Below are 25,125 nucleotides of genomic sequence, written 5' to 3'. Positions count from 1 at the left end.
ATGTTATACACAGTTGCTCACCGGTTTCTCGTTGCCCCTCTCGCGAGATGTCCACCCGTGCTTATCAATAAGTTTCCATTCCATTGCTGGGTTTGCCAAAACGTGTGTCTGGTTCTCCAGGAAAATGCAGCTGACATGAAGGCTTTGGCTGACAGGCAAATTCACTAAAAGAGAAACTTGTTTTTAACAAAACCAGGACAGCTGGGGGCGCAGAGGCTGCTGAGACATGGAGATGGACTGGGACACGGGGGTGGGCTGGGACATAGAGATAGGCTGGGACAGAGATGGCCTGGGTCACAGAGACTGCTGGGATGTGCAGACGGGCTGGGTCATGGGCACGAGTCAGAGCCAGCACAGGAGCAGGGAGGCTGGGGCAGCTCCATCCTGCAGACGTGCTTGTCCTGGCCATGCCAGCCATGGGATACGTGCCCCAGCACAGACACACACCCGTGGGACACACAGCTGGCCACAGGGACCCCAGAGACACACGCACGCCCCGTGCCATCATTCCAGTTTATTGGTGGAGCCATGGTGGTCACTGGTGTGGCGGTGGCGGTGGCCAAGGCTCTGCCGGTTCCGCAGACGCCAGTGCTGGGGTTGGCTCAGCGGCGGCGGCGCCGTGTCCCCCTGCGGCGGCGGCTGCTCCTGTACCGCCGGCGTCGGCTCCGCCCAGAGCGGCGGCCAGAGCGGCTCCGGTAGCGGCGCCGGCCGTGGCGGCGGCTGCGGCTGCGGCTCCTGCTTCGCCGGTACCGGGCCATGGTGGGGTGGCCGCCGCCCTGTGCTGCCAGAGGATGCCGCTCTGCACCCACGGCCCTGCTTTTATAGGGGTGCCTGGGCGGGGCCCTTGGTGACATCACCAGTGACGTCACAATGCCCACTGTGGCAGTCGCACATCCCCCGTGATCCGGAGCCTCAAACGGGGCAGTCGATGGCTCCTTAGCATCTTCTGTGCCCCACTGTGCCTGTCCCCACGTGCACACCGAGGGTGGCACCAAGGTGCTCACAGTCCAAACTGATTACTGTATTTAAAAAGATAATCGAGGGGGAAGGGCAACCAAAGAGCCAGGAATCCATATTTCAAATAAATCAATAAGGTGAGAGGGTTGTTAATTAGATGAATGAGACAGGTAAACTGAGGCCAGCCCTGGGGAGTCTGTAACCCCTGCAGTGCCAAGCGCTGGGGAGCAGGGCAGGGAATGTGCAGCTGGGGTTGGTGGATGTGTAAGCGGGGGCTTTTTGTCCCATTCCCTGTGCTGTCTTTGGGTAGAACACCTGGTCTTGCCAAATCGTTTATAAAATACGCTTTGCTGAGAGATCCTGCCCGGGGCTGTTCTCTTGGCAAGGGGATTGTTTCCCACAGCAGGGTTTGGCAGCAGAAGTTTGGCAGGACAAGAGGGCCCATGAGGTCAGAAAGCAGAGCAGAGCTGGAACGTGGGGTCACGGGCACCAAACCCAGCTCGGGTGGAGCCAAGAGGGTCCCCTCGTGTGCAGGGCCCAAAGCGCCATCTGTAGCATCTGCCCGTCCTTCTGAGTGCCCAGAGCCCTCTTCTTGGGGCCAAATCCTCATGTTTAGGGTCCCAACGCGTCTTTCATCACCCACGGCCTTTGGTCAGGGCCCGCAGCTTCATTTTCAGGTGGAGCTCGCTGCCTGGCAACAACCGCCCGGAAGTCTGTGGACAGCCAGGGGATGAAATGCAGCCAATCACATTTGAGGAGGCGGGGTAAGTCATGTGATTGAAACGTAAGCAGCCAATCGAGATTTGAGACCTGCAGGACAGTTGGCGACAGTTGAACAAACTGGGCAGCGCTCAGGGGCGGGCTGTGCTGGCTGCACCAATCACACCTGGTGGGAGTGCAGCACAGGGATGATTGACAAATAGTCTGACCAATCATTTGGTGGGGGGAGCCAGTGGGGAAATCCCAGACAGCCAATCAGAGGAAACAGCAGCTCAGGGAAGGCGGACACTGTGGAGGGAGTAACCCCTCAGGCAGCCAATCAGAGAGAGTATCACCTCAGGGCTGGGTGAGCCTCAAACCAGGACAGAATCACTGCCCAGGCAGCCAATGAGCTGCAGGATCAGCTCAGGGGAGGAGACTGACAGCCCTCCCGACCAATGGTGGCGCAGCCCAGGCTGAGCAGGCGGTTGCTCTGCAGGCGGCCAGCGTGAGCTTTGCCATGGCGCCCGTGGAGCTGCCCGAGGCCGAGCAGCGCCCGGCCCAGCCCTGGGGCCCTTTTTCTCCCTCTGGGGCCCTGGAGATGTCTTGCTGCCTCTGGCCCAGGTGTGTGTGGGCTGCTCTGGCCTTGTTCTCCTGGGCGGGGGAGGGGGCAGGGGGCACTTTCTGGAGAGGAGCTGCTGGGGCTGGAGCTGGAGAGAGCAGGAGAAGGGGAAGCAGCTGGAGGGTGAAGTGCAGGGGATCCCCACAGCTGCTGCTGCAGCTGCACCTCTGGGTGAGGAAGAGTCCCTGTGAGCAGCCTCAGCAGAGCAGATCACAAACGTGCACCGCAGGGCCTGTGTAAGTGGGGAAAATCACTGTCCGGCCGTATAGTGTGTGTGTGTGTGGGGTGCGTCTGGGGAGCCTCGTGCTGTGAGAGCTGTCAGACACCCATGTGTTCTCTTAGGTGCGGGATGGACAAACGGCTGGAGCTACAGAATAGGAGGGGAGGGAAAGACAGGCAGACAGAAGGGCCTGAACTGCACAGCTTGCCTGGCAGTGCAGAGAGCAGGAACTGTGGTGAGTGCTGGGGCCTTGGGCTCATTTCGTCCTGTTTTGTGCTCCCCTCCCTCCCTCCCTGCTCCCTCCTCTTTCCTACCGTGTCCTTCTCCCTCTTCATCTCTTCTCTCTCTGCCCCTCTCTGCTTCTTCCTCACCGTTTCCTCCACCCGTCTCCACCTCTGTGCAGGGTTTCTCGTATCTCCCTCTCTGTCTCCGCTGCTCTGTGCTTCTCATCATCCCTGGTTTCTCTTTGTCACCATTCTGCTCTGTTGCTGTGTCCTGCTCCCTGCCCCATCATTTCTCACTGTATCCCTCTGTCCTGCTCCCTGCACCTATTCCTGCCCCTCTTCTTTTTTACTCCCTCTCCATCTTGCTGCCCGCCCCAGGATTTTTTCCCCAATCTCTGTCCTGCCCCCAACCCTTGTTGTTCTTTCTCTCTCCTGCTCCCCTTCTGTCTTCTGCCTGTCTTCCCTTTCCCGGCTGCTTCTTTCTCCAGCTCTGTCCAGATTACTGCCCCTCTTACTTTTGATGTCTTTCTGTCCTGGTTTTCTTTCTGTCTCCCATCCCTGTTCCCAGTGCCATCCCTTCTCGCTATATCACCCCTGTCCAGCTGGCTCTGCCTTTTCTTTGTCTTCTCTTCCTCTTTCCTGCTCTTCAGCCCTCTTTTCCTCTTTCTCCAGCTCCTTGCTGCATGTTTCCCCTTTCCAGTCTCTTCATTTGGATCCCAACTTTGCTTTATTTCTCACTCCCTTTGTTCTGTTCCCTGTCTTTCTTTTTGTCTCTCCATCTGTGCATCCCCCTCCCTGTCTTTCTCCAGCCCCTTCCTGCTTCTCCTCCTCCCCCCTCCCCATCCCTCTGTCCTGCTCATCAGCCCTGCTGGTTCTTCCTCCCTGTCTCATCCCAGCTCATTGTGCCTTTTTGCCTTCATCGCTCCGTCCTTTTCCCTGTGTGTTTGTTTCTCTCTCAGCTCCTCTGTCTTCTCTCTTGTCTGATTTGTCTCTTGCTAGTCCTCTGTCCTTCTCCCCAGCAGCTTCAACTGAATGGCCAGGTGTCCCTGCACTCTGGTGGTTCCTCATCACTGCCCTGGGCTGTGTCTGTAGGGCTGGGGATCATTTAGGAGCTGCTCTCCTTCTGCAGACAGCAGAGCCTGGTGCAGCTACAGCAGAGGTTGTTCTCAGCTGCTGCTTATGCAGCTCGTTGGAAGAGCAGCTGTGGGCCTTCTTTGGAAGGGAGGTTTCTTGTTCTGTGCTTACTGCTCCTGGGGACCCTGCACAGGAGCGGTGTTGGGGTCTGCAGGGACGGGTGGGACCTGCTGTGATTCCTGGTGAACGTGAACTGAACTTGTCCTGATGTACTCGAATGAAAACAGACTGACTGGAGATGGTTTACTGCCCTGTTTCAGTTCCAAACTACATGTTTGGCACTGGAGAACATGAGACTTTGTGCTGCGTTCCAGATGTCAGCTGAGAACATCACTGCCTTTGGTACCAGGGCAGGTGGTCTGTGATCAGGGGTGCGGACTTGCATGGCAGTGCTTTAATGAACATTTTATGGTCTTGCCACTTCAAAGCCCTTCATTTTCCTAGAAATTTGAAGATGGCATTTCTCATTCGGAGGTTCAGACTTCGGTTGGACTTGATGTTGAATGGTCCATACAATGGGGTGCATAAAAGAAGAATGTCGCTTCCTTGTTGTTTTCTAACGCTGTCTGAATTTGGTAAGCAAGAGGAAGAGTGGCTTGCAGTGTCTGCTTTTGAGAGGAACGTATTCCTGACTGTCTCCATCTCTGTATGGTGAAGCTTTCTGCCTGCACTATGATTTTGCTGGGCTGTGAGGCTGTGTTGGAGCAGCAGAGCTCAGAAGTGGTGGCTTTAAAGGCATTGAAGCTGTGGTCAAACTAGCAGGAAAAGCTGGTTTCTTCCCAGAGAGCTGCCTGACAAATACAGCTACAAGTAAAGACCCTTGAAGTTGGCTTTTTTTATTTAAATTTACTATTAATATGTAGCTTTTGGGATTGATTGATTGATTGATTTCTGGGAAGCAAGAAGTGAGAGCCTGTGCACTCCCACAGGCAGAGCTGCCTCCCAAAATAGGTGCCCCCTTCTCCACTTCTGTTCCTTCCATGCTGGTGTAGCACAAGGCCATGCAGCAGTGTGCAGATGTGGTGATTCCAATGTGACTGTGAGGTCAGAGCCCCTCGGTGACGTGCTGTGCTGTGTCTTGGCAGCAGCAGCATCATGGGGCGAGCGTGGGGGCCATGGTCCTCACCCTGTTCCTCCTCCTGGTGTCCCTGCCAGCCCGGGACGCCCAGGCTGCTCCAGCCGAGCGCAGGGAGCACGTGGGCGAGCAGGGGCAGCACCCAGCCCCGAGCAGCTCAGCAGGGCAGCAGTGGGGCCAGGGCTGGGGCTGGGGCCGGGAGAGCAGCCGGGCTGGGCCGGGCAGGGCGAGCCAGGCAGCACCAGGGTGTGGGCAGGGGGCAGACACCCGCAGGGAGGGGAGAGGGGCTGCGGCTGCTTCAGGGGCAGGTTCTGGGCAAGCAGGGGCTGGGAGTGCTGGCACAGGGCAGAAACCAGCACTGAGTCCCTGTGGGGCCCTCCCTGCCCCCCAGCCTCGTGCCACACGGCCCCATCCCAGGGCGCGCTTTGAGCCTTTGGGCCCGTTGCAAATCAAAGCTGGGATTGCTTTGGCACTTTGGGCCACTTTAGAGCTAAACCTGGGCACATTTGTGCCCTTTGGGATCGTTTCTGCCTATATCTGGGAGTTCTTTGGTTTTCCAGTTTTGTTTATACCCAAATCTGGGGGTGTTTGGGCCATTTTTGGCCATTTTTTTACCCAAATCTGGGCATACTTCGACTCTTTGGTCCAGTTTCACCCTGAATCTGGGGATGTTATACCCCTTTTTGGCCAGATTTGCTCAAATCTAGTGGTGCTTTGGTTTTTCTGTCTCTCTTTACCCGATATACTCAGGTGCTTTTGCCCATTTTTTCCCCTGATATGGGCACTGTGATCCCAAATATGGGATGTTTTCATGTTTGCCGACAGCTTTGCACCCAAGTGTGGATGTTTTTGCCTCTTTGGGCCACTTTTTGCCCAAATACTCAGATTGTTTTGCCTGTATTGACCAATTTAGCCCCCAAATATTTGGAATATTTTGTCATTTTGCCAGTTTTTTCCCCAAATACGGCTATTTTTCTGCAAGATATGGGCACTGTTGTCCTAAATATGTTGTGTTGTGTTTTGTTTTTTCTCTCTTGTCTATGTCCTCTTTTACCTGGAATGCAGGAGTGTTGCTCGGTGAGCCTGGAAACCTCTCTGATCTGTGCTTGACTCCAGGACATGGCATTGGCAGAGTTGATCGAGCTTCTCAGCTGGGTCCTGGTTAGGAGCCTTGGGCTGTCCCAGAGGTGAGTTGTCACTGTCTGTCTGCTTGAGCGAATAAACACTCGTGTTTTAATAGGTTATTCATGTGTGATTGTACCCAAGATCCTCTCAGAGGCTTTCCAAAAGCGTTTTGTGCCTTGGTGGTATTACACAGACAAGTCATGAATGTTCAATTTGCCTGAAAACCTGCTAGGTCTCAGCAAAAAGGTCACCCGTGCTCTGTTTCTAGCTGTGGGAACACACACCTCTGTATGTGCCTCGTGTCATTATCTCACCCTCTCCCATCACAGCAGGTGACTGAGGAAGCAGGAGATCACAACGTGCCATGGAAGCTCCCACCCGTGTTTGACTCCCTGTTTGGTTCCTGCAGTCCATGCTGATCAAGCCTCTTGGTGTAATCCTGTTCCTGAGCCTGAGGGGAATCGCAGGGGTAAGTGTTCAGTGTTCATTGGTTACTGGCCTTTTGCGTTTGTTAGTATTTGGTTTATTATTTGTGAACGTTTTCTTGCAATAGTTGAGCCTTGCAGTAGCCAGCAGGCTCTGATTTAGGAGAAACATGGATGATCATTTTTTGCCCTGGTGCTCCATGCTCCCACGTTAGTGTGGGTTTCCTTTTGTGTGTGTGAGAGGTCTCCTGGTCAGAAGGCCCTGAGAGGCCCCGTGTTGGTCCATCTGGTCCTTGAGGGGTGTTGCATGTGGCCTGGACACAGTAGTTTGGAAGCTGCCAGGTCCCAGACAAGGGGTCTGCAGCCCCTCTGCAGCTTTGGCAATTTCAGCATGCGTCTGGGTCCCGTGTTGTTGCCTGACCCCCGTCCAGGCGCTGCAGGTCATTTCACAACGTGAAATGGAAACGCTTTTCCTTTCTGCTCGATTCCAGCCGTCCCTGTAGGCAGCGGCTCCTTGACTGCTTCACCTGAGTGTGTCCGTGAGCCTCGGGGCGATCCCACAGGTACGACCTGGGAACAAATGAGCGTTTCCATGTTAATTTTCCGTTCCTGTGAAATTTAGCTTGCTGCTTTCTTGGCTGACGCTCGGTCACGCAGAGGGGAAGTGGGTCCAGCTCAGTGCTGTGCCCCAGAGGGCTCTGCCTTGCAAAGCTCTTTGCCAACTGCTCCGTCTCTGCGCCGCTCGCAGTGCCGGCTGCCGAGGCAGCAGCAGGTTGGGGCTGAGTTTAGAGCTGGGTGAGCTCCAGGGAGTCCTTTCTCCTGACAGCTCCAGGCCTGCTCAGTGGCCACTGCAAGTGCTGGATAAATGTTGGCAAGATGCTCCTGACTGGAAGGAGAGAGGAGCTGCCACTGGGATGGGTTTGGATCCTGCGGTGGCTCACGGAGGTGGCCATTGCGGAGGGGCAGTGTGAGCTCTGGTGCTGCTGTCTCCAGGTTGGATCACCAGACCACCGTGCTGGTTCACCAGATCTTTGGCAGATCCCTGTGCTCCCGTGGTGAGCGCTGGCTGCCAGGTCCTGGGCCTGTGACTCTCAGGGCAGTGGTTTCCCTGAGAGCCTTGGAGCAAAAACCTTTTGGGAAAACTGCTGAGTGTGTGTAACTTCTCCAGAGCTGCAGCTGGTCAGTCTGGATGTTCCTGTGGGTTGTGGGGTGTGTTGTGGTGATGGAAAATGCTGTTGGCTGTGGGCCCCAGCTCTTTGCCACCAGCTGAAGAACCCACGTTGGCAGTTACGGAGCAGCACTTGCTGTCCCAGCACGCAGTGGAATTGCACGCTGTGAATCCTGGTGCCGACATCCCAGAGCCCAAAGCTGGAGAGGGGGAACACGGCAGCTGCCTGTGCTGTGCTGGGGTGGTGTTGGGTGCAGGTGTTGTGCCAGGGTGTGCTTACTGCTCTTGCTTTTGCAGTGAAGTTCTCAGTGTGCAGGAGCATCTGGGAGACCTCTGACCCTTTCCTGGACCTGGCGCTGGAGATCAGGTACTGGGGCAGGGTCTGGGTGGGGGGAGCTCTGCTCTCACAGGGGATGTTCCTGCAGCTGCACCGTTCCTGCTCTCAAGGCTGCTTAACTGCCAGTGTCAGGCAGGGTGTGGGCAAGAGGGAAGCAGCTGCTGTTGTTGTGCTGCCTCTGTCTGGCAAAGCAGAGCCCGTTGCCTGAGCATGAGCCACGACTCCTCCAGTGAGGCTCCGTGCTGTGGGGGACAGTGCAGCCGTCCCTCATGGCGTGCTGGCCAGGGCCTGGCTGGGGGCAGCCTCAGGGCTTTGGTGCAGTCTGGGGCCCTGTGCTCATGCTCTGTTTTATCTCTTGGGGCCAGCGCCTCTGATCAGGTGAAAAAAGCTGTGACCAACAGACCCGTGTCTTCCCCAGTGACAGGCCAGGTGAGTCCTGAAGGCTGTTCAGGGCCAGAGCACCATGTCACCACTACCAGCCAAGAAGCTGGTGTTTTGTGCCAAAAAGTGAGTCTGAGCTTCTGCCTGGGGTCTTCAATAGGTGCCTTGTGTCTTGTGATCTGGAGATTGTGTTGGGGACAGTGTAGACCAGATGCTGGGTGTCTTGCTCAGCTGGAGGCAGACAGGGAGAGCCCCTCAGCCCCAGGGCTGCAGCAATTGCTCTGGTTTGGGGTGCAGGGCCAGGTCCCTGCTGTTGTTCCCATCCCGGATTAAGGCTGGAGGAACGCCTCCTGTCTTCTTGCTCAGGACAGAGGGGCGGGGGTGCCAGTCCCTGGAGCGGGGTGGCCTCGCCAATCTTCTCTGGGTATCCTGTCCCCTGGGGTGATGGGAGGAGGAGACTCTGCAGCCTCCAGGCAGTGGCTGGGACCGGCCCTCTGGGCGCCGCTGTGCAGCCAGGGCTCAGGACAGTGCGCTGGGGTTTCTGTTGTTTACATTTCCCTCCTTCCTTTTTTCCTTTCTGCTTCTAACAGAAAACACTTCTGATTTGTTGACCACCCCCACTTTCCTCTCCCCTGCTGTGTCTTTACCCTTCCTTTTTCTCTGGGCTCTCCTTCTTATTTTCTTCTCTTGGCTCATGGAAACCTCTTTTCTTTAGATCACCAAGTTTGTTGTTTTTTTTTTCATGTCAATAGCTGCAGCGCAGCATCCTGTGGAAGGCGAGCAGAAGCGACCATTGCACACCACCTCATTCCCAATTTGCCAAGCACACCTTCCCCGTGGACAGCACCCAGCCCAACTCCTGGGCCTTTTGGCAAGTCGAGGTTAGTGGTGCCAGTCGCTCTCAGGCTCCTGACTGGCAGCAAGGCCAGTACTCCACGAGACAACTGCATGGCAGGTGGCCCGGGGGAGGGAGTGATTTCAGCAGCCACCTCTCCTGTTCTCTTGGGTTGGCTAAGATGGTAGCAATTGAGTGCTGTGCTTGTGCACTGTGGAGTGTGGAGGAAGAGGGGGGCTCCTGACCTGGCCTTCAGGTCATGTCAGCCTCTTTTCCTGTTCTGCAGGCTGTCCTCATCTGCACTGCATCAGGCAAATCCTGAAAAGCCGACCTTCAGCTGCGTCCTCAGCTCAGCCTTTTGGCTCCCAGCTGTCTTAGGGTTAGGATTTACAGTAAAGGTTAGAGTTAGGGTAAAAATTAGGGCTTAGTTTAAGGGTTAAGTTAGGGTTAGATTTAGAGTTAGGGTTAGGATTAGGTTTAGGTTTAGCATTTAGATAAGGGTTAGGTTTTAGTTAAGGTTGAGGGTTAGTGTTAGGTAAGGTTTTGGGTTAGGGGATAGAGTTAGGGTTAGAGTTTGGGATAGGCTTAGGGAGCATGGTTAGGGTTTTGAGTGAGGGTTATGGGTCAGGTTTTGGGTTAGACTTAGTGTTAGAGTTAGGATTAAACTTTGGGCAAGAGGTTAGAGCATAGCGTTAAGGGTTAGGATTAGAAGTTTGTGATTGGGTTCTATGAGGTTTAAGTTAGGGTTAAGTAGTAGGGTTAAGGTATAGGGTTCGATTTAGGGTAAAGGTAAGTGTTAGGAGTTACAGTTAGGGTTAGGCTTAGGAATTAGGGAGTGGGGTTAGACTTTGGGGTTACGGGTTTGATTTATGTTTAAGGGGGAGGGTTAGATCGAAGGTTAGAAATAGGGTTAAACGTAGGGCAAGGGTCAGAGTTAGGGTTAGAATTACTGTTAGGGTTAGGAGTATGTGTTTCAGTTAGGTGATGTTTCGGATTAGGGTTATGTGTTAGAGTTAGGCTTTAGGGTTAGGAATTATGGTTAGTGCTAGACTTAGGAGCTAGGGATTAGTCTGAGAGTTAGGATTTTAGGTTCGGGTATGTGTTTGCATTTGGGTTTAGGTTAGGTGTTCATGTGTTAGGGTTAGGATTTGATTAGTGTTAGGGATAGAGAGTAGTGTCAGTGGAAGTGGTTGGGGTTAGGGGTTGGTTTGAGGAAGTAGGGCTGGGGTTAGGGTTACGTTTGGGTTAGAGTTAGTGGTAGGGTCAGGGTTTGATTAGGATTAGGGTTAGAGTTAAGGTGAGGGGTTTTGGGTGAGGGATAGAGTTTGGTTTTAGGTTTAGGCATAGATTTCTGATTAGAGTAAGAGGGCTAAGCATTAGGTTTAGAGTTGGAGTTAGGGGTAGAGGTTGGTCTTCGATTTAGCCTTGCTTTAGGATTACAGTAAGTGATTGGACTAATATTAGAAGTTTAGATGAAGGGATAGGTGTTAGGGGTAGGGTTAGGGTTATTATTAGGGTTTGATTAGGATTAGGTTTAGGGCTTATGGGTAGGGATGTGGTTAGTGATAAGGGTTAGTATTAGGGTTAATGTTAGGAGTAAGGATTAAGGTTAGGGGTTAGGGAATAGTGTTTGTGTAAGCAGTAAGACTTCAGGTTTAGGGGGAAAGGGTAGGAATATGGTTAAGGTTGGCATAGGGTTAGGAGTTTGGGTTAGGGTTAGGCTTAGGTTTTGGAGTTTGGGTTAGGGTTAGGCTTAGGAGTTTGGGTTAGGCTTAGTCTTAAGCTTAGGAGTTTGGTTTAGGCTTAGACTTAGGGTTAGGAGTTTGAGTTAGGATTTAGGGTTAGTCTTAAGGCTAGGAGTTTGGGTTAGGAGTTTCCGTTAGGGTTAGGCTTAGTGTTAGGAGTTTGGCTTAGGCGTTTGGGTTGGGCTTAGGCGTTTGGGTTGGGCTTAGGCGTCTGGGTTGGGCTTAGGCTTAGAGTTAGGAGTTTGGGTTAGGGTTAAGGGATTGGGATAAGGGTTAAGAGATTGGGTTAGGGTTAAGGGATTGGGTTAGGATTGGGTTTAGGGTTAGGAATTAGGCTTAGGTTTAGGATTAGGATTAGCGTTATGGTCTGGGTTAGGAGTTGGGGTTAGGAGTTGGGGTTAGGAATCTTAACCCTCGACAGGGACAAAGGGGGTCCCCAGGATGTCACAATGGGCCCTGGGGACAACATGGGGCCCTGGGAATTCACAATGGGCCCTGGGGACAAAGAGGGGTCCTCTGAATGTCCCAATGGGCCCTGGGGACAAATGGGGGTCCCGACGGTGTCACAATGGGCCCTGGGGACAAAGGGGGTCCCCAGGATGTCACAATGGGCTCTGGTGACAAAGGGGTCCCCAGGATGTCACAATGGGCCCTGGGGATAAGGTGGGGTTCTGGGATGTCACAATTGACCTTGGGGATAAAGGGAGTCTGCAGGATGTCACAATGGGCCCTGGGGACAAAGGAGGGGTCCGCAGGATTTCACAATGGGCCCTAAGGACAATGGGGGGTCCTGCGACGTCACAATGGGCACTGGAGACAAGTGGGGGTCCCCAGGATGTCACAATAGGCCCTGGGGACAATGGGAGTCCCCAGCATGTCACAATGGGCCCTGGGGACAGAGAGGGGTGCCCTGAATGTCAGAATGGGCCCCAGTGACAAAGGGATCCCCCATGGTGCCAAAATGGGCCCTGGGGACAAAGTAAGGTCCTGGAATGTCACAATGGGACCCAGTAACAAAGGGGGTCCCCATGGTGCGAAAATGGGCCCTGGGGACAAAGGGGGTCCCTAGGATGTCACAATGGGCTCTGGGGACAATGGGGGGTCCTGGGATGTCACAATGGGCCCTGGGGACAAGGGGGTCCCCCGAATATCACAATGGGCCCTGGGGACAAAGGTGGTCCCCAGGATATCACAATGGGCCCTGGGGACAAAGGGGGTCCCCAGGATATCACAATGGGCCCTGGGGACAAAGGGGGTCCCCACGGTGTCCCAATGATCCCTGGGGACAATGGGGGGTCCTAGGAAGTCACAATGCGCCCAGGGGAGAAAGCGGGGTCCTGGGATGTCACAATGGGCCCTGGGGACAAGAGGGGTCCCCACGGTGTCACAATGGACCCTGGGGACAACAGGGAGTCATGGGACGTCCAATGGGCCCTGGGGACAAAGGGGGTCCCCAGGATGTCACAATGGGCTCTGGGGACAATGGGGGGTGTCCAGGATGTCACAATGGGCCCTGAGGACAAGGCGGGGTCCCCAGGATGTCGCAATGGGTTCCCAGTGAAAAGGGGGGGTCCCCATAGTGTCACAATGGTCCCTGGGGACAAGGGGGGTCCACTGAATGTCATAATGGGCCCTGGGGACAAGGGGGGTCCCCACGGTGCCACAATGGGCCCTGGGGACAAAGTGGGGTCCTGGGATGTCACAGTGGGCCCCAGTGACAAAGGGGGTCCTCATTGTGCCACAACGGGCCTTGGGGACAAACGGGATCCCCAGGATGTCACAATGGGCCCTGGCAACAAAGGGGATCCCCAGCATGTCACAATGGGCCCTGGGGACAACGGGAGGTTTTGGGACGTCACAATGGGCCCTGAGGACAAGATGTGGTCTCCATGGTGTCACAATGGGCCCTGGGGACAAAGTGGGGTCCTGGGATGTCAGAAGAGGCACTGGGGACAACGAGGGGTCCTGGGAAGCCTCGATGGTCCCTGGGGACAAAGGGGGTCCCCACAGTGTCCCAATGGGCCCTGGGGACAAAGGGGGGTCCCCAGGATGTCACAATAAGTCCTGGGGACAAAGGGGGTCCCCAGGATGTCACAATAAGTCCTGGGGACAAAGGGGGTCCTGGGACGTCACAATGGGCCCATGGGATAAAGAGTGGTCCCCTGAATGTCACAATGGGCTGTGGGGACAAGCGGGGTCCCCACGGTGTCAGAATGGGTCCTGGGGACAAAGGGGGGTCCTGGATTGTCACAATGTGCACCAGTGACAAAGGGGGTCCCCTGAATGTCACAATGGGCCCTGGGGACAAGAGGGGTCTCCATGGTGTCACAGTGGGCCCTGGGGACAAAGAGGTGTCCTGAGGATGTCACAATGGGCCCTGGGGACAAAGGGGTTCTGGGGACATCACAATAGGCCCTGGGAACAAAGGGGGTCAGCATGGTGCCACAATGGCCCCTGGGGACAAGGGGTTAGGGGGTTGTGTTAGGGGTTTGGAGGATTAGGTGGTGCAGGATTTGGGGGTTCAGGGTTTAGGGCAGTAGGATATTTGGGTGCAGGAGTTTGGGGTGCCGGGTTTGGGGGCCAGGATTTGGGGTTGCAGGATTTAGGGGTGCAGTGGTTTGGAGTGCAGTGTTTTGGGGTGCAGGGTTTGGGGAAGGAGGATATGGAGGTGCAGGGTTTAGGGTGCAGGATCTTGGGGTGCAGGGGTTTGGGGTGGGGGGCTTGGTAGGGCAGGATTTGGGGGTGGAAAGTTTATTGGGTAGGGCTGGGGGTGCAGGATTTGGGGGTGAAGGGGTTGTGGGGTGCAGGGTTGTGGGGTGCAGGGTTTGGGAGATCGGGACGTGGGGCTGGAGGATTTGGGGGTGCAGGGTTTGGAGCAGCAGGATCTGAGGGTGCAGAGTTGGGGGGTGCAAGATTGGGGGTAGCAGGGTTTTGGGGAGCAGGGTTTAGGGGTCAGGCTTTAGGGGGACAGGGTTTGGGGGGCAGGGTTGGGAGGGATGATTTTGGGATGCAGGGTTTAGGTCAGCAGGATCTTGGGGTGAAGGGGTTTGGGGTGAAGGGTTGGGTAGGACAGGATTTGGGGTACAGGTTTTTAGGGTGCAACTTGTGGGGGTCAGGATTTGGGGTACAGGGTTTGGGGGTGCAGGATTTAGTGGTGCAGGGTTTGGGGGTGCAGGTCTTGGGGCCGCAGAATTGAGGGTTCAGGTTTTTGGAGTTAAGGGATTTGGGGGTGCAGATTTTGGGTGTTCAGGTCCTGGGGGTGCAGGATTTGGGGATGTAGGTTTGGGGGTGCAGGGCTTAGGATTTCATTACCTTGGGTTGAAGAGGTTTGGGGGGAAGGGTTGTGTACGGCAGGATTTGGGGGTGCAGGGCTTTGGGCTGCAGGTTTGGGGGTGCAGGGTTCGCATGTTCAGGAACTGGGGGTGCAGGATTTGTGTTTGCAGGTTTGGGGAATTTTGGGGTAAAGGATTTGGGGTGCAGGGTTGGGGGATGCAGGATCTGAGGGTGCAGAGTTAGGGGCTGCAGGATCTGGGGTGCAGGGTTTGGGGGGCATTGTTTTGGGGGGAAGGATTTGGGGGATGCAGGGTTTAAGGGTTTAGAATTTGGAGGTGTCGAATTTTGGGGTGCAGGAGGTGTGGGGTTTGGGGTTGCAGGATTTGGGGGAGAATGGTTTGGGGGTGCAAGACTTGAGGGCGGAGGGTTTGGGGGTTTGGGACATGGGGCTGGAGGATTTGGGGGTGCAGGATTTGGGGTGCAGTGTGTGGGGTGCAAGATCTTGGGGTGTACGAGCTTTGTGTGTGGGATTTGAAGGACAATGATTTGGGGGTGCAGGGATTGGGGGTGCAGGGTTTGGGGTTGCTGCGTTTGGAGATTCGGGATGTGGAGGTCAAGGATTTAGGGGTACAAGGGCTGGTTGCAGGATTTGGGGTACAGGGTTTGAAGTGCAGGGCTAAAGGGGCCAGGATTTGGAGGGCCCATTGTGACAGGGTGGGGACCCCCTTTGTCTCCAGGACCCATTGTGAACATCCTGGGGACCCCTTTGTCCCCAGGGCCCGTTGTGACACCGTGGGTACCCCCTTGTCCCCCGGGGCCCATTGTGACGTCCCAGGACCCTCCATTGTTCCCAGGGACCATTGTGACACTGTGGGGACTCCCCATTGTCCCCAGGGCCCATTGTGACATCCCAGGACTCCCCATTGTCCCCAGGACCCATTGTGACACCATGGGGACCCCCCTTTTCCTCAGGACCCATTGTGACATCCTAGGGACCCCCTTTGTCCCCAGGGCCCATTGTGGCACCATGGGGACTGCCTTTGTCACTGGGGCGCATTGTGACATTCCAGAATTCCACTTTGTCCCCAGGGCCCGTTCTGACACCGTGGGGACCCCCATTGTCCCCAGGGCCCATTGTGACACTGTGGGGACGCCCTCTTGTCCCCAGGACCCATTGTGACGTCCCAGCACTCCCCGTTGTCCCCAGGGCCCATTGTGACACCGTGGGGACCAACCTTGTTAGTGGGGCCTATTTTGACATCCTGGGTGACCTCCTTTGTCCCCAGGCCCCAGTGTGACAGGGTGGGGACCCCCCTTGTCCCCAGGGCCCATTGTGACATCCTGGGGACCCCCCTTGTCACTGGGGACCCATTGTGATACCATGGGGACCCCCCCTTGTTCTCAGGGCACATTGTGACACAGTAGGGACCCCTGTTGTCCCCAGGGCCCATTGTGACATCCGAGGACACCCCATTGTCCCCAGGGTCCATTGTGACATCCTGGGCACCCCCTTTGTCCCCAGGGCCCATTGTGATACCATGGGACCCCATTTTGTCACAGTGGCCCAGTGTGACATCCCAGGACCCCACTTTGTACCCAAGGCCCATTGTGACACCGTGGAGACCCACCTTGTCACTTGGGCCCATTGTGACACCATGGGGACCCCCCCTTGTCCCCAGGGCCCATTTTGAGATCCTGGGGACCTCCTTGTCCCCAGGGACCATTGTGACACCGTGGGTACCCCCCTTGTCCCCAGGGCTCGTTGTGACATCCTGGGGAACCTCTTTGTCCCCAGAGCCCATTGTGACACCGTGGAGACCCCCCCTTGTCCCCAGGTCCCATTGTGACATCCCAGGACCCCCCATTGTCCCCAGTGCCCATTGTGACACCATGGAGACCCCCATTTTTCCCCAGGGCCCATTGTGACATCCTGGGCACCCCCTTTGTCCCCAGGGCCCATTGTGACATCCTGGGGACCCTCTTTGTCGCCACGGCCCATTTTGGCACCATGGGGACCCACCTTGTCCCCACAGACTGTTGTGACGTCCCAGGACCCTCCTTTGTCCCCAGGGCCCATTGTGACATCCCAGTACCCCACCTTGTTCTCAGGGCCCATTGTGACACCGTGGGGACCCTCCTTTTTCCCCAGGGCCCATTGTGACGTCCCAGGAGCCCCCGTTATCCCCAGGGCCCATTGTGACATCCTGGTAACCCCCTTTGTCCCCAGGGCCCATTGTGAGCTTCAAGGGACCCCCCATTGTCCCCAAGGCCCATTGTGACATCCTGGGGACTCCCCTTTGTATCCAGGGCCCATTGTGTCATTCAGGGGACCCCTCTTTGTCCCCAGGGCCCATTGTGACATCCCAGGACCCACCATGTCCCCAGGGCACATTGTGACATCCTGTGGACCCCCTTTGTGCCCAGAACCCGTTGTGACATCCTTGGGAGCCCCCTTTGTTCCCAGGGCCCATTGTGTCATTCAGGGGACCCCTCTTTGTTCCGAGGGCCCATTGCGACATCCTGGGGACCCGCTTTGTCCCCAGGGCCCATTGTAACATCCCAGGACCCCCACTTGTCCCCAGGGCCCATTGTGACATCCTTGGGACCCCCTTGTCCCCAGGGCCCATTGTGACATCCCAGGACCCCCCTAGTCCCCAGGGCCCGATTGTGAAATTCAGGGGACCCTCCTTTCTCCCCAGGGCCCATTGTGACATCCTGGGGCCCCCGTTTGTCCCCAGGGCCCGTTGTGACAGGGTGGACACCCCCTTTGTGCCCAGGGCCCATTGTGACATCTCAGGACCCCCCATTGTCCCCAGGGCCCCTTGTGAGTAGCCTGGGGACCGTCCTTTGTCCCCAGGGCCTATTCTGACATCCCAGGACCCCCATTGTCCCCAGGGTCCATTGTGAAAGTGTGGGGACCCTCTTGTCCCCAGGGCCCATCGTGGCACCGTGGAGACTCCCCCTTTGTCTCCAGTGCCCAATGTGACATCTTGTGGACCCCCCTTGTCCCCAGAGCCCATTGTGACATCCCAGGACACCCATTGTCTCCAGGGCCCATTGTGAACATCCTGGGAACCCCCATTTATCCACAGGGTCCATTGTGACATCCCAGGACCCCGCATTGTCCCAAGGGCCCATTGTGACATCATGAGGACGCCCTTTGTCCCCAGGGCCCATTGTGACATCCTGGGGACCCCCTTTGTCCCCAGGGCTCATTGTGGCACCATGAGGACGCCCCTTGTCATTGGGGCCCATTGTGACATCCCAGGACCCCACTTTGTCCCCAAGGCCCATTGTGACATTGAGGGGACCCCTGTTTTTCCCCAGGGCCCAATGTGACATCCCAGGACCCCCTCTTGTCCGCAGAGCCCATTGTGACATCCAGGGGAGCCCCCTTTCTCCCCAGGGCCCATTGTGACATCCTGAGGACGCCCTTTGTCTCCAGGGTCCATTGTGATGTCCAAGGACTCCCAGTTGTCTGCAGGGCCCATGGTGACATCCTGGGGATCCCCCTTGTCACCAGAGCCCATTGTGACATTCAGGGGACCCCTCTTTGTCCCCAGGGCCCCTTGTGACATCCTGGGGACCCTGTTTGTCCCCAGGGCCCATTGTGACATCCCAGGACCTCCCATTGTCCCCAGGGCCCATTGTGAACATCCTGGGGACCCTCCTTGTCCACAGAGCCCATTGTGACACCATGGGGACCCTCTTTGTCCCCAGGTCCCATTGTGACAGGGTGGGACCCCCCTTGTCCCCAGGGTCCATTGTGACACCGTGGGGACCCCGCTTGGCCCCAGGGCCCGTTGTGACATTCAGGGGACCCCTCTTTGTCTCCAGAGCCTATTGTGACATCCTGGGGACCCCGCCTTGATTCCAGGGCCCAGTGTGACATCCCAGGACCCCCTTTGTCCCCAGGGGCCATTGTGACATCCTGGGGACCCCTTTTGTCCCCAGGACCCATTGTGACGTCCCAGGACCCCCGTTGTCCCCAGGGCCCATTGTGACAGGGTGGGAACCCCCTTTGTCCCTCGGGCTCATTGTGACATCCTGGGGACCCCTTTGTCCCCAGAGCCCATTGTGATATCCTGGGGGGGCCCTTTTGTCCCCAGGGCCCATTGTGACATCCCAGGACCCCCCATTGTCCCCAGGGCCCATTGTGACATCCTGGGGACTCCCTTTGTCCCCAGGGCCCATTGTGAACATCGCAGGACCCCCCATTGTCCCCAGGGCCTATTGTGACATCCTGGGGAACCACTTGTCCCCAGGGCCCATTGTGACAACCTGGGGACCCCCCTTTGTCCCCAGGGCCCATTGTGACACCGTGGGGACCCCCTTTGTCCCCAGGGCCCATAGTGACACCATGGGGACGCCCTTTGTCCCCAGGGACCATTGTGACATCCTTGGGACCTCGTTTCTCCCCATGGGCCATTGTGACGTCCCAGGACCCCCCGTTGTCCCCAGGGCCCATTGTGACATTCTGGGGACCCCCTTTGTCACTGGGGCCCATTGTGACAACCCAGGATCCCACTTTGTCCCCAGAGCCCATTGTGACAGGGTGGGGACCCCTCTTTGTCCCCAGGGCCCATTGTGACATCCTGGGGACCCCTCTGTCACCAGAGCCCATTGTGATATCCTAGAGAGCCCCCTTTGTCCCCAGGGCCCATTGTGACGTCCCAGGACCCCCAGTTGTCCACAGGGCCCATTGTGAACATCCTGGGGACCCCTCTTTCTTCCCAGGGCCCATTGTGACATCGCAGGACCCCCCATTGTCCCCAGGGCACATTGTGACATCCTGGGGACCCCCCTTTGTCCCCAGGGGCCATTGTGACATCCCAGGACCCTGCCTTGTCCCGAGGGCCATCGTGACATCCTGGGGACCCTATTGTCACCAGAGCCCATTGTGATATCCTGGGGACCCCCCTTTGTCCCCAGGGCCCATTGTGACATGCCAGGACCCCTATTGTCCCCAGGGCCCATTGTGAACATCCTGTGGACCCCCCCTTGTCCCCTGGGCCCATTGTGACTTTCCAGGACCCCCGGTTGTCCCCAGGGCCCATTGTGACATCCTGGGTCCCCCTTTGTCCCTGTCGAGGGTTAGGATTGCGGGGTGACAATCAAACCCTGGCAGATGTGTTGTCAACCTCCTCTGCCCCCCACTTCCCCCTTTTGCCCCTCCCTCTCCCCCCTTCCCACTCAGCACAGGCGATCGGGAGGGGAAGAAGCACAGAGGGGAGAGAGTTGGAAAAGTTCAAGATGTTTTACTGATGCTACTGATGAGAACAGAGAAAATGATACAAATATACAAAACCCATCTTGTAAGTCTGAGCAACTGCAGAGCCAGCACCCAAAGTCCTGGATCAGACTCTGCAGCCAACCGGAGCTGGATTCAGTCTCTCACTGGCCTCCGTTCGCAGGGACGACCAGCAAGGTCCTCTCCTGATGTCGGCCATGAGCAGAAGGGAAGGAAAAAGGCAAAAGGGAAGGGAAAAAGGGACGAGATTCTCGTGATCTCCCACTTTTATATGAAGTATTCACGTGAACGGAATGTTATACACAGTTGGTCACCGGTTTCTCGTTGCCCCTCTCGCGAGATGTCCATCTGTGCTTGTCAATAAGTTTCCATTCCATTGCTGGGTTTGCCAAAACATGTGTCTGGTTCTCCAGGAAAATGCAGCTGACATGAAGGCTTTGGCTGACAGGCAAAATTCACTAAAAGAGAAACTTGTTTTTACCAAAACCAGGACAGCTGGGGGCGCAGAGGCTGCTGAGACATGGAGATGGACTGGGACACGGGGGTGGGCTGGGACATAGAGATAGGCTGGGACATGGATGGCCTGGGTCACAGAGACTGCTGGGATGTGCAGACGGGCTGGGTCATGGGCACGAGTCAGAGCCAGCACAGGAGCAGGGAGGCTGGGGCAGCTCCATCCTGCAGACGTGCTTGTCCTGGCCATGCCAGCCATGGGATACGTGCCCCAGCACAGACACACACCCGTGGGACACACAGCTGGCCACAGGGACCCCAGAGACACACGCACGCCCCGTGCCATCATTCCAGTTCATTGGTGGAGCCGTGGGGGTCACTGGGGTGGCGGTGGCGGTGGCCAAGGGTGGCGAGGGTGGCACCGAGGTGCTCACAGTCCAAACTGATCACTGTGTTTAAAAAGATAATCGAGGGGGAAGGGCAACCAAAGAGCCAGGAATCCATATTTCAAATAAATCAATAAGGTGAGAGGGTTGTTAATTAGATGAATGAGACAGGTAAACTGAGGCCAGCCCTGGGGAGTCTGTAACCCCTGCAGTGCCAAGCGCTGGGGAGCAGGGCAGGGAATGTGCAGCTGGGGTTGGTGGATGTGTAAGCGGGGGCTTTTTGTCCCATTCCCTGTGCTGTCTTTGGGTAGAACACCTGGTCTTGCCAAATCGTTTATAAAATACGCTTTGCTGAGAGATCCTGCCCGGGGCTGTTCTCTTGGCAAGGGGATTGTTTCCCACAGCAGGGTTTGGCAGCAGAAGTTTGGCAGGACAAGAGGGCCCATGAGGTCAGAAAGCACAGCAGAGCTGGAACGTGGGGTCACGGGCACCAAACCCAGCTCGGGTGGGAGCCAAGAGGGTCCCCTCGTGTGCAGGGCCCAAAGCGCCATCTGTGGCATCTGCCCGTCCTTCTGAGCGCCCAGAGCCTCCCTCTTGGGGCCTAATCCTCATGTTTAGGGTCCCAACACGTCTTTGGGATCGTTTCTGTTAGGGTTAGGATTTGATTAGTGTTAGGGATAGAGAGTAGTGTCAGTGGAAGTGGTTGGGGTTAGGGGTTGGTTTGAGGAAGTAGGGCTGGGGTTAGGGTTACGTTTGGGTTAGAGTTAGTGGTAGGGTCAGGGTTTGATTAGGATTAGGGTTAGAGTTAAGGTGAGGGGTTTTGGGTGAGGGATAGAGTTTGGTTTTAGGTTTAGGCATAGATTTCTGATTAGAGTAAGAGGGCTAAGCATTAGGTTTAGAGTTGGAGTTAGGGGTAGAGGTTGGTCTTCGATTTAGCCTTGCTTTAGGATTACAGTAAGTGATTGGACTAATATTAGAAGTTTAGATGAAGGGATAGGTGTTAGGGGTAGGGTTAGGGTTATTATTAGGGTTTGATTAGGATTAGGTTTAGGGCTTATGGGTAGGGATGTGGTTAGTGATAAGGGTTAGTATTAGGGTTAATGTTAGGAGTAAGGATTAAGGTTAGGGGTTAGGGAATAGTGTTTGTGTAAGCAGTAAGACTTCAGGTTTAGGGGGAAAGGGTAGGAATATGGTTAAGGTTGGCATAGGGTTAGGAGTTTGGGTTAGGGTTAGGCTTAGGTTTTGGAGTTTGGGTTAGGGTTAGGCTTAGGAGTTTGGGTTAGGCTTAGTCTTAAGCTTAGGAGTTTGGTTTAGGCTTAGACTTAGGGTTAGGAGTTTGAGTTAGGATTTAGGGTTAGTCTTAAGGCTAGGAGTTTGGGTTAGGAGTTTCCGTTAGGGTTAGGCTTAGTGTTAGGAGTTTGGCTTAGGCGTCTGGGTTGGGCTTAGGCGTCTGGGTTGGGCTTAGGCGTCTGGGTTGGGCTTAGGCTTAGAGTTAGGAGTTTGGGTTAGGGTTAAGGGATTGGGATAAGGGTTAAGAGATTGGGTTAAGGTTAAGGGATTGGGTTAGGATTGGGTTTACGGTTAGGAATTAGGCTTAGGTTTAGGATTAGGATTAGCGTTATGGTCTGGGTTAGGAGTTGGGGTTAGGAGTTGGGGTTAGGAGTTGGGGTTAGGAATCTTAACCCTCGACAGGGACAATGGGAGTCCCCAGCATGTCACAATGGGCCCTGGGGACAAGGGGGGGTCCTTGGATGTCACAATGGGCCCCAGTGACAAAGGGATCCCCCATGGTGCCAAAATGGGCCCTGGGGACAAAGTAAAGTCCTGGAATGTCACAATGGGCTCTGGGGACAATGGGGGGTGTCCAGGATGTCACAATGGGCCCTGAGGACAAGGCGGGGTCCCCATGGTGTCACAAAACAATGTCCTCAGGGATATGGGTCAGTGCCAGGGGTGGGTTATGCTTGGCCTCCATGACCTCGAGGGTCTTTTCCAACCAAAATGAGTTTTTAGGGTTTATCCCAAATGATGGGAACCCCCGCTTCCAGCTCTGCTCTTTACCAAACACCTTTTAGAGGATGAAGAGGAAGGAGACGCAACACCTCAGCATACAGAGGGTCTTCCCCAAAGGGGTGGTCTGGGGTATCCAAAACACAAGGGGTGGTCTGGGGTATCCAAAACACAAGGGATGGTGTGGGCATCCAAAGCACAAGGGGTGGTCTGGGGTATCCAAAGCTCTCCTGGAGCGACTGCTGCTTCTTCTTGCTTTCCATCAGCTTCTTGATGTCTTCCCGCATGGGGCCGCGCTCGTCATCTTCATCATCTTCATTATCTTCGTCATCTTCGTCATCTTCATCATCTTCATCATCTTCGTCATCTTCACCATCAGATTCAGAGGATTCTGGAGGAGCGAACAGCGAGAAATGGGCTGGGGAGGGTCCAGCACCGGCCCTGGCTCTTCCTGCCCAGCATCCCAGGCCCATCCCCAGCTGCTCCAGCTTCATCCAAAAGAGGTGGCGAGCTCCAAAAACTCAGTGGCTCCTCCAAGAGCGTCCAATGGGAAGAGGCCCCAGGCAGAGAAGTCGTGGGCTCAAAAGAAAGCACCACGTTCCGAGGATCTCCAGAAGATCCCTGGCCTGCTCCAGGAGATCCCCATCATCAACAAGGTGAGGTCGGCCGTGTTGTTTTCAAAGGCGAGGAGGAGCTCAAGGGCCCTCAGCATCGGGGCTCGCGTGCGGTTATGAGAGGGCAAGGAAGGAAGGAAGGAAGGAAGGAGGGAAGGAAGGAAGGAGGGAAGGAAGGAAGGAGGGAAGGAAGGAAGGAGGGAAGGAAGGAAGGAAGGAAGGAGGGAAGGAAGGAAGGAAGGAAGGAGGGAAGGAAGGAGGGAAGGAAGGAAGGAGGGAAGGAAGGAAGGAGGGAAGGAAGGAAGGAGGGAATGAGGGAAGGAAGGAAGGAGGGAAGGAGGGAAGGAAGGAAGGAGGGAAGGAGGGAAGGAAGGAAGGAAGGAGGGAAGGAAGGAAGGAAGGAAGGAGGGAAGGAAGGAAGGAGGGAAGGAGGGAAGGAAGGAGCCGGGGGTTCCCATCATTTGGGATAAACCCTAAAAACTCATTAATCACTTTGGTTGGAAAAAACCACCCACCTCCATAGGACCCCATAGGGACCCATAGAGACCATAGAGGCCCATAGGGAGCCACAGAGCCCCATGGAACCCCATAGAGACCCATAGGGACCATAGAGCCTGTAGAGACCCATAGGGACCCATAGAGACCCATAGAGCTCCATAGGACCCCATAGGGACCCATACAGACCATAGAGGCCCATAGGGAGCCACAGAGCCCCATGGAACCCCATAGAGACCCATAGGGACCATAGAGCCTGTAGAGACCCATAGGGACCCATAGAGACCCATAGAGCTCCATAGGACCCCATAGGGACCCATAGAGACCATAGAGGCCCATAGGGAGCCACAGAGCCCCATGGAACCCCATAGAGACCCATAGGGACCCATAGAGACCCATAGGGACCCATAGAGAGGGAGGGGTTTAGGACCCTGTGGGTTCCATAGAGACCCATAGAGCATCAAGGAGCCCCATAGGGACCCATAGAGCCCCAAAGAGCCCCATAGGGACCCACAGACACCCAAGGAGCCCCATAGAGACCCATTAAGACCCATAAGGACCCATAGGGACCCATAGAGCCCCATAGAGGCCCATAGGAAACCACAGAGCCCCATGGAACCCCATAGGGACCTATAGAGACCCATAGGACCCCATAGAGATCCAAGGAGCCCCATAGAGCTCCATAGGGACCCATAGAGACCCATAGGGACCCATAGAGAGGGAGGGTTTTAGGACCCCGGGGATTCCTGCTGGGCTCAACTATGGCAAGAAAACCTTAACGAATAATTAACCGAATATTAATGAATGCAAAAGGCCAGGAACCAATGAAGAGTGAGCACTGAGCCCTGGGACAGCGGGGACAGCGGGGACAGGGACAGCGGGAATGTGACCCTGGGACCCATTGACCCCGTTGACTCCCATTGACCCCATTGATCCCCATTGACCCATTGACCCATTGATCCCCATTGACCCCCATTGACCCCATTGACCCCCATTGACCCCCATTGATCCCCATTGATCCCCATTGACCCCATTGACCCCATTGACCCATTGATCCCCATTGACCCCCATTGACCCCATTGACCCCATTGACCCATTGACCCCATTGACTCCCATTGACCCCATTGACCCCATTGACCCATTGATCCCCATTGCCCCCCATTGATCCCCATTGACCCATTGACCCCATTGACCCATTGATCCCCTTTGACCCCATTGACCCATTGACCCATTGATCCCCATTGACCCCATTGAGCCATTGAGTCATTGACTTCATTGACCCCCCATTGACCCCCATTGCCCCCCATTGACTCCCATTGCCCCCATTGACCCCGTTGACCCATTGACTCCCATTGCCCCCCATTGACTCCCATTGCCCCCCATTGCCCCCATTGCCCCCATTGTCCCATTTCAGGTAGAAGAGGACATAAACAAGAGAGAAAAAACAAAACACAACACATTTGGGCACTCCTGGGTCCTTTGGGGCACTCCTGGGTCCTTTGGGGCACTCCTGGGTCCCTCCTGAACTCCTGGGTCCTTTGGGGCACTCCTGGGTCCCTCCTGAACTCCTGGGTCCTTTGGGGTACTCCTGGGTCCCTTGGGGTACTCCTGGGTCCCTCCTGAACTCCCCATAGACCCCCATAATTTCCCCCTTAGGGACCCAGGAGTGCCCCATAGTGACCCATAAGTGACTCAT

At 55.8% G+C, this 25,125-nt stretch overlaps 1 protein-coding gene across 1 annotated transcript; it reads left to right on the top strand.

Annotated features, from left to right (window-relative positions):
* The first annotated feature begins 870 nt into the window (after positions 1-870).
* Positions 871-23,079, top strand: LOC139826718 (uncharacterized). Its single transcript, XM_071803124.1, has 7 exons — positions 871-899; positions 6,913-6,917; positions 6,973-7,044; positions 7,947-8,016; positions 8,352-8,493; positions 9,120-9,248; positions 22,587-23,079. The coding sequence occupies exons 1-7, from the start codon at positions 871-873 to the stop codon at positions 23,052-23,054; spliced, it is 915 nt and encodes a 304-aa protein (XP_071659225.1). The 3' UTR covers positions 23,055-23,079.
* Positions 23,080-25,125: the final 2,046 nt, after the last annotated feature.

The sequence above is a fragment of the Patagioenas fasciata genome, unplaced genomic scaffold (assembly GCF_037038585.1).
Source record: "Patagioenas fasciata isolate bPatFas1 unplaced genomic scaffold, bPatFas1.hap1 Unplaced_1, whole genome shotgun sequence".
Taxonomy (NCBI): Eukaryota; Metazoa; Chordata; class Aves; order Columbiformes; family Columbidae; genus Patagioenas; species Patagioenas fasciata.
This window is presented reverse-complemented; position numbering and strand designations above follow the sequence as displayed.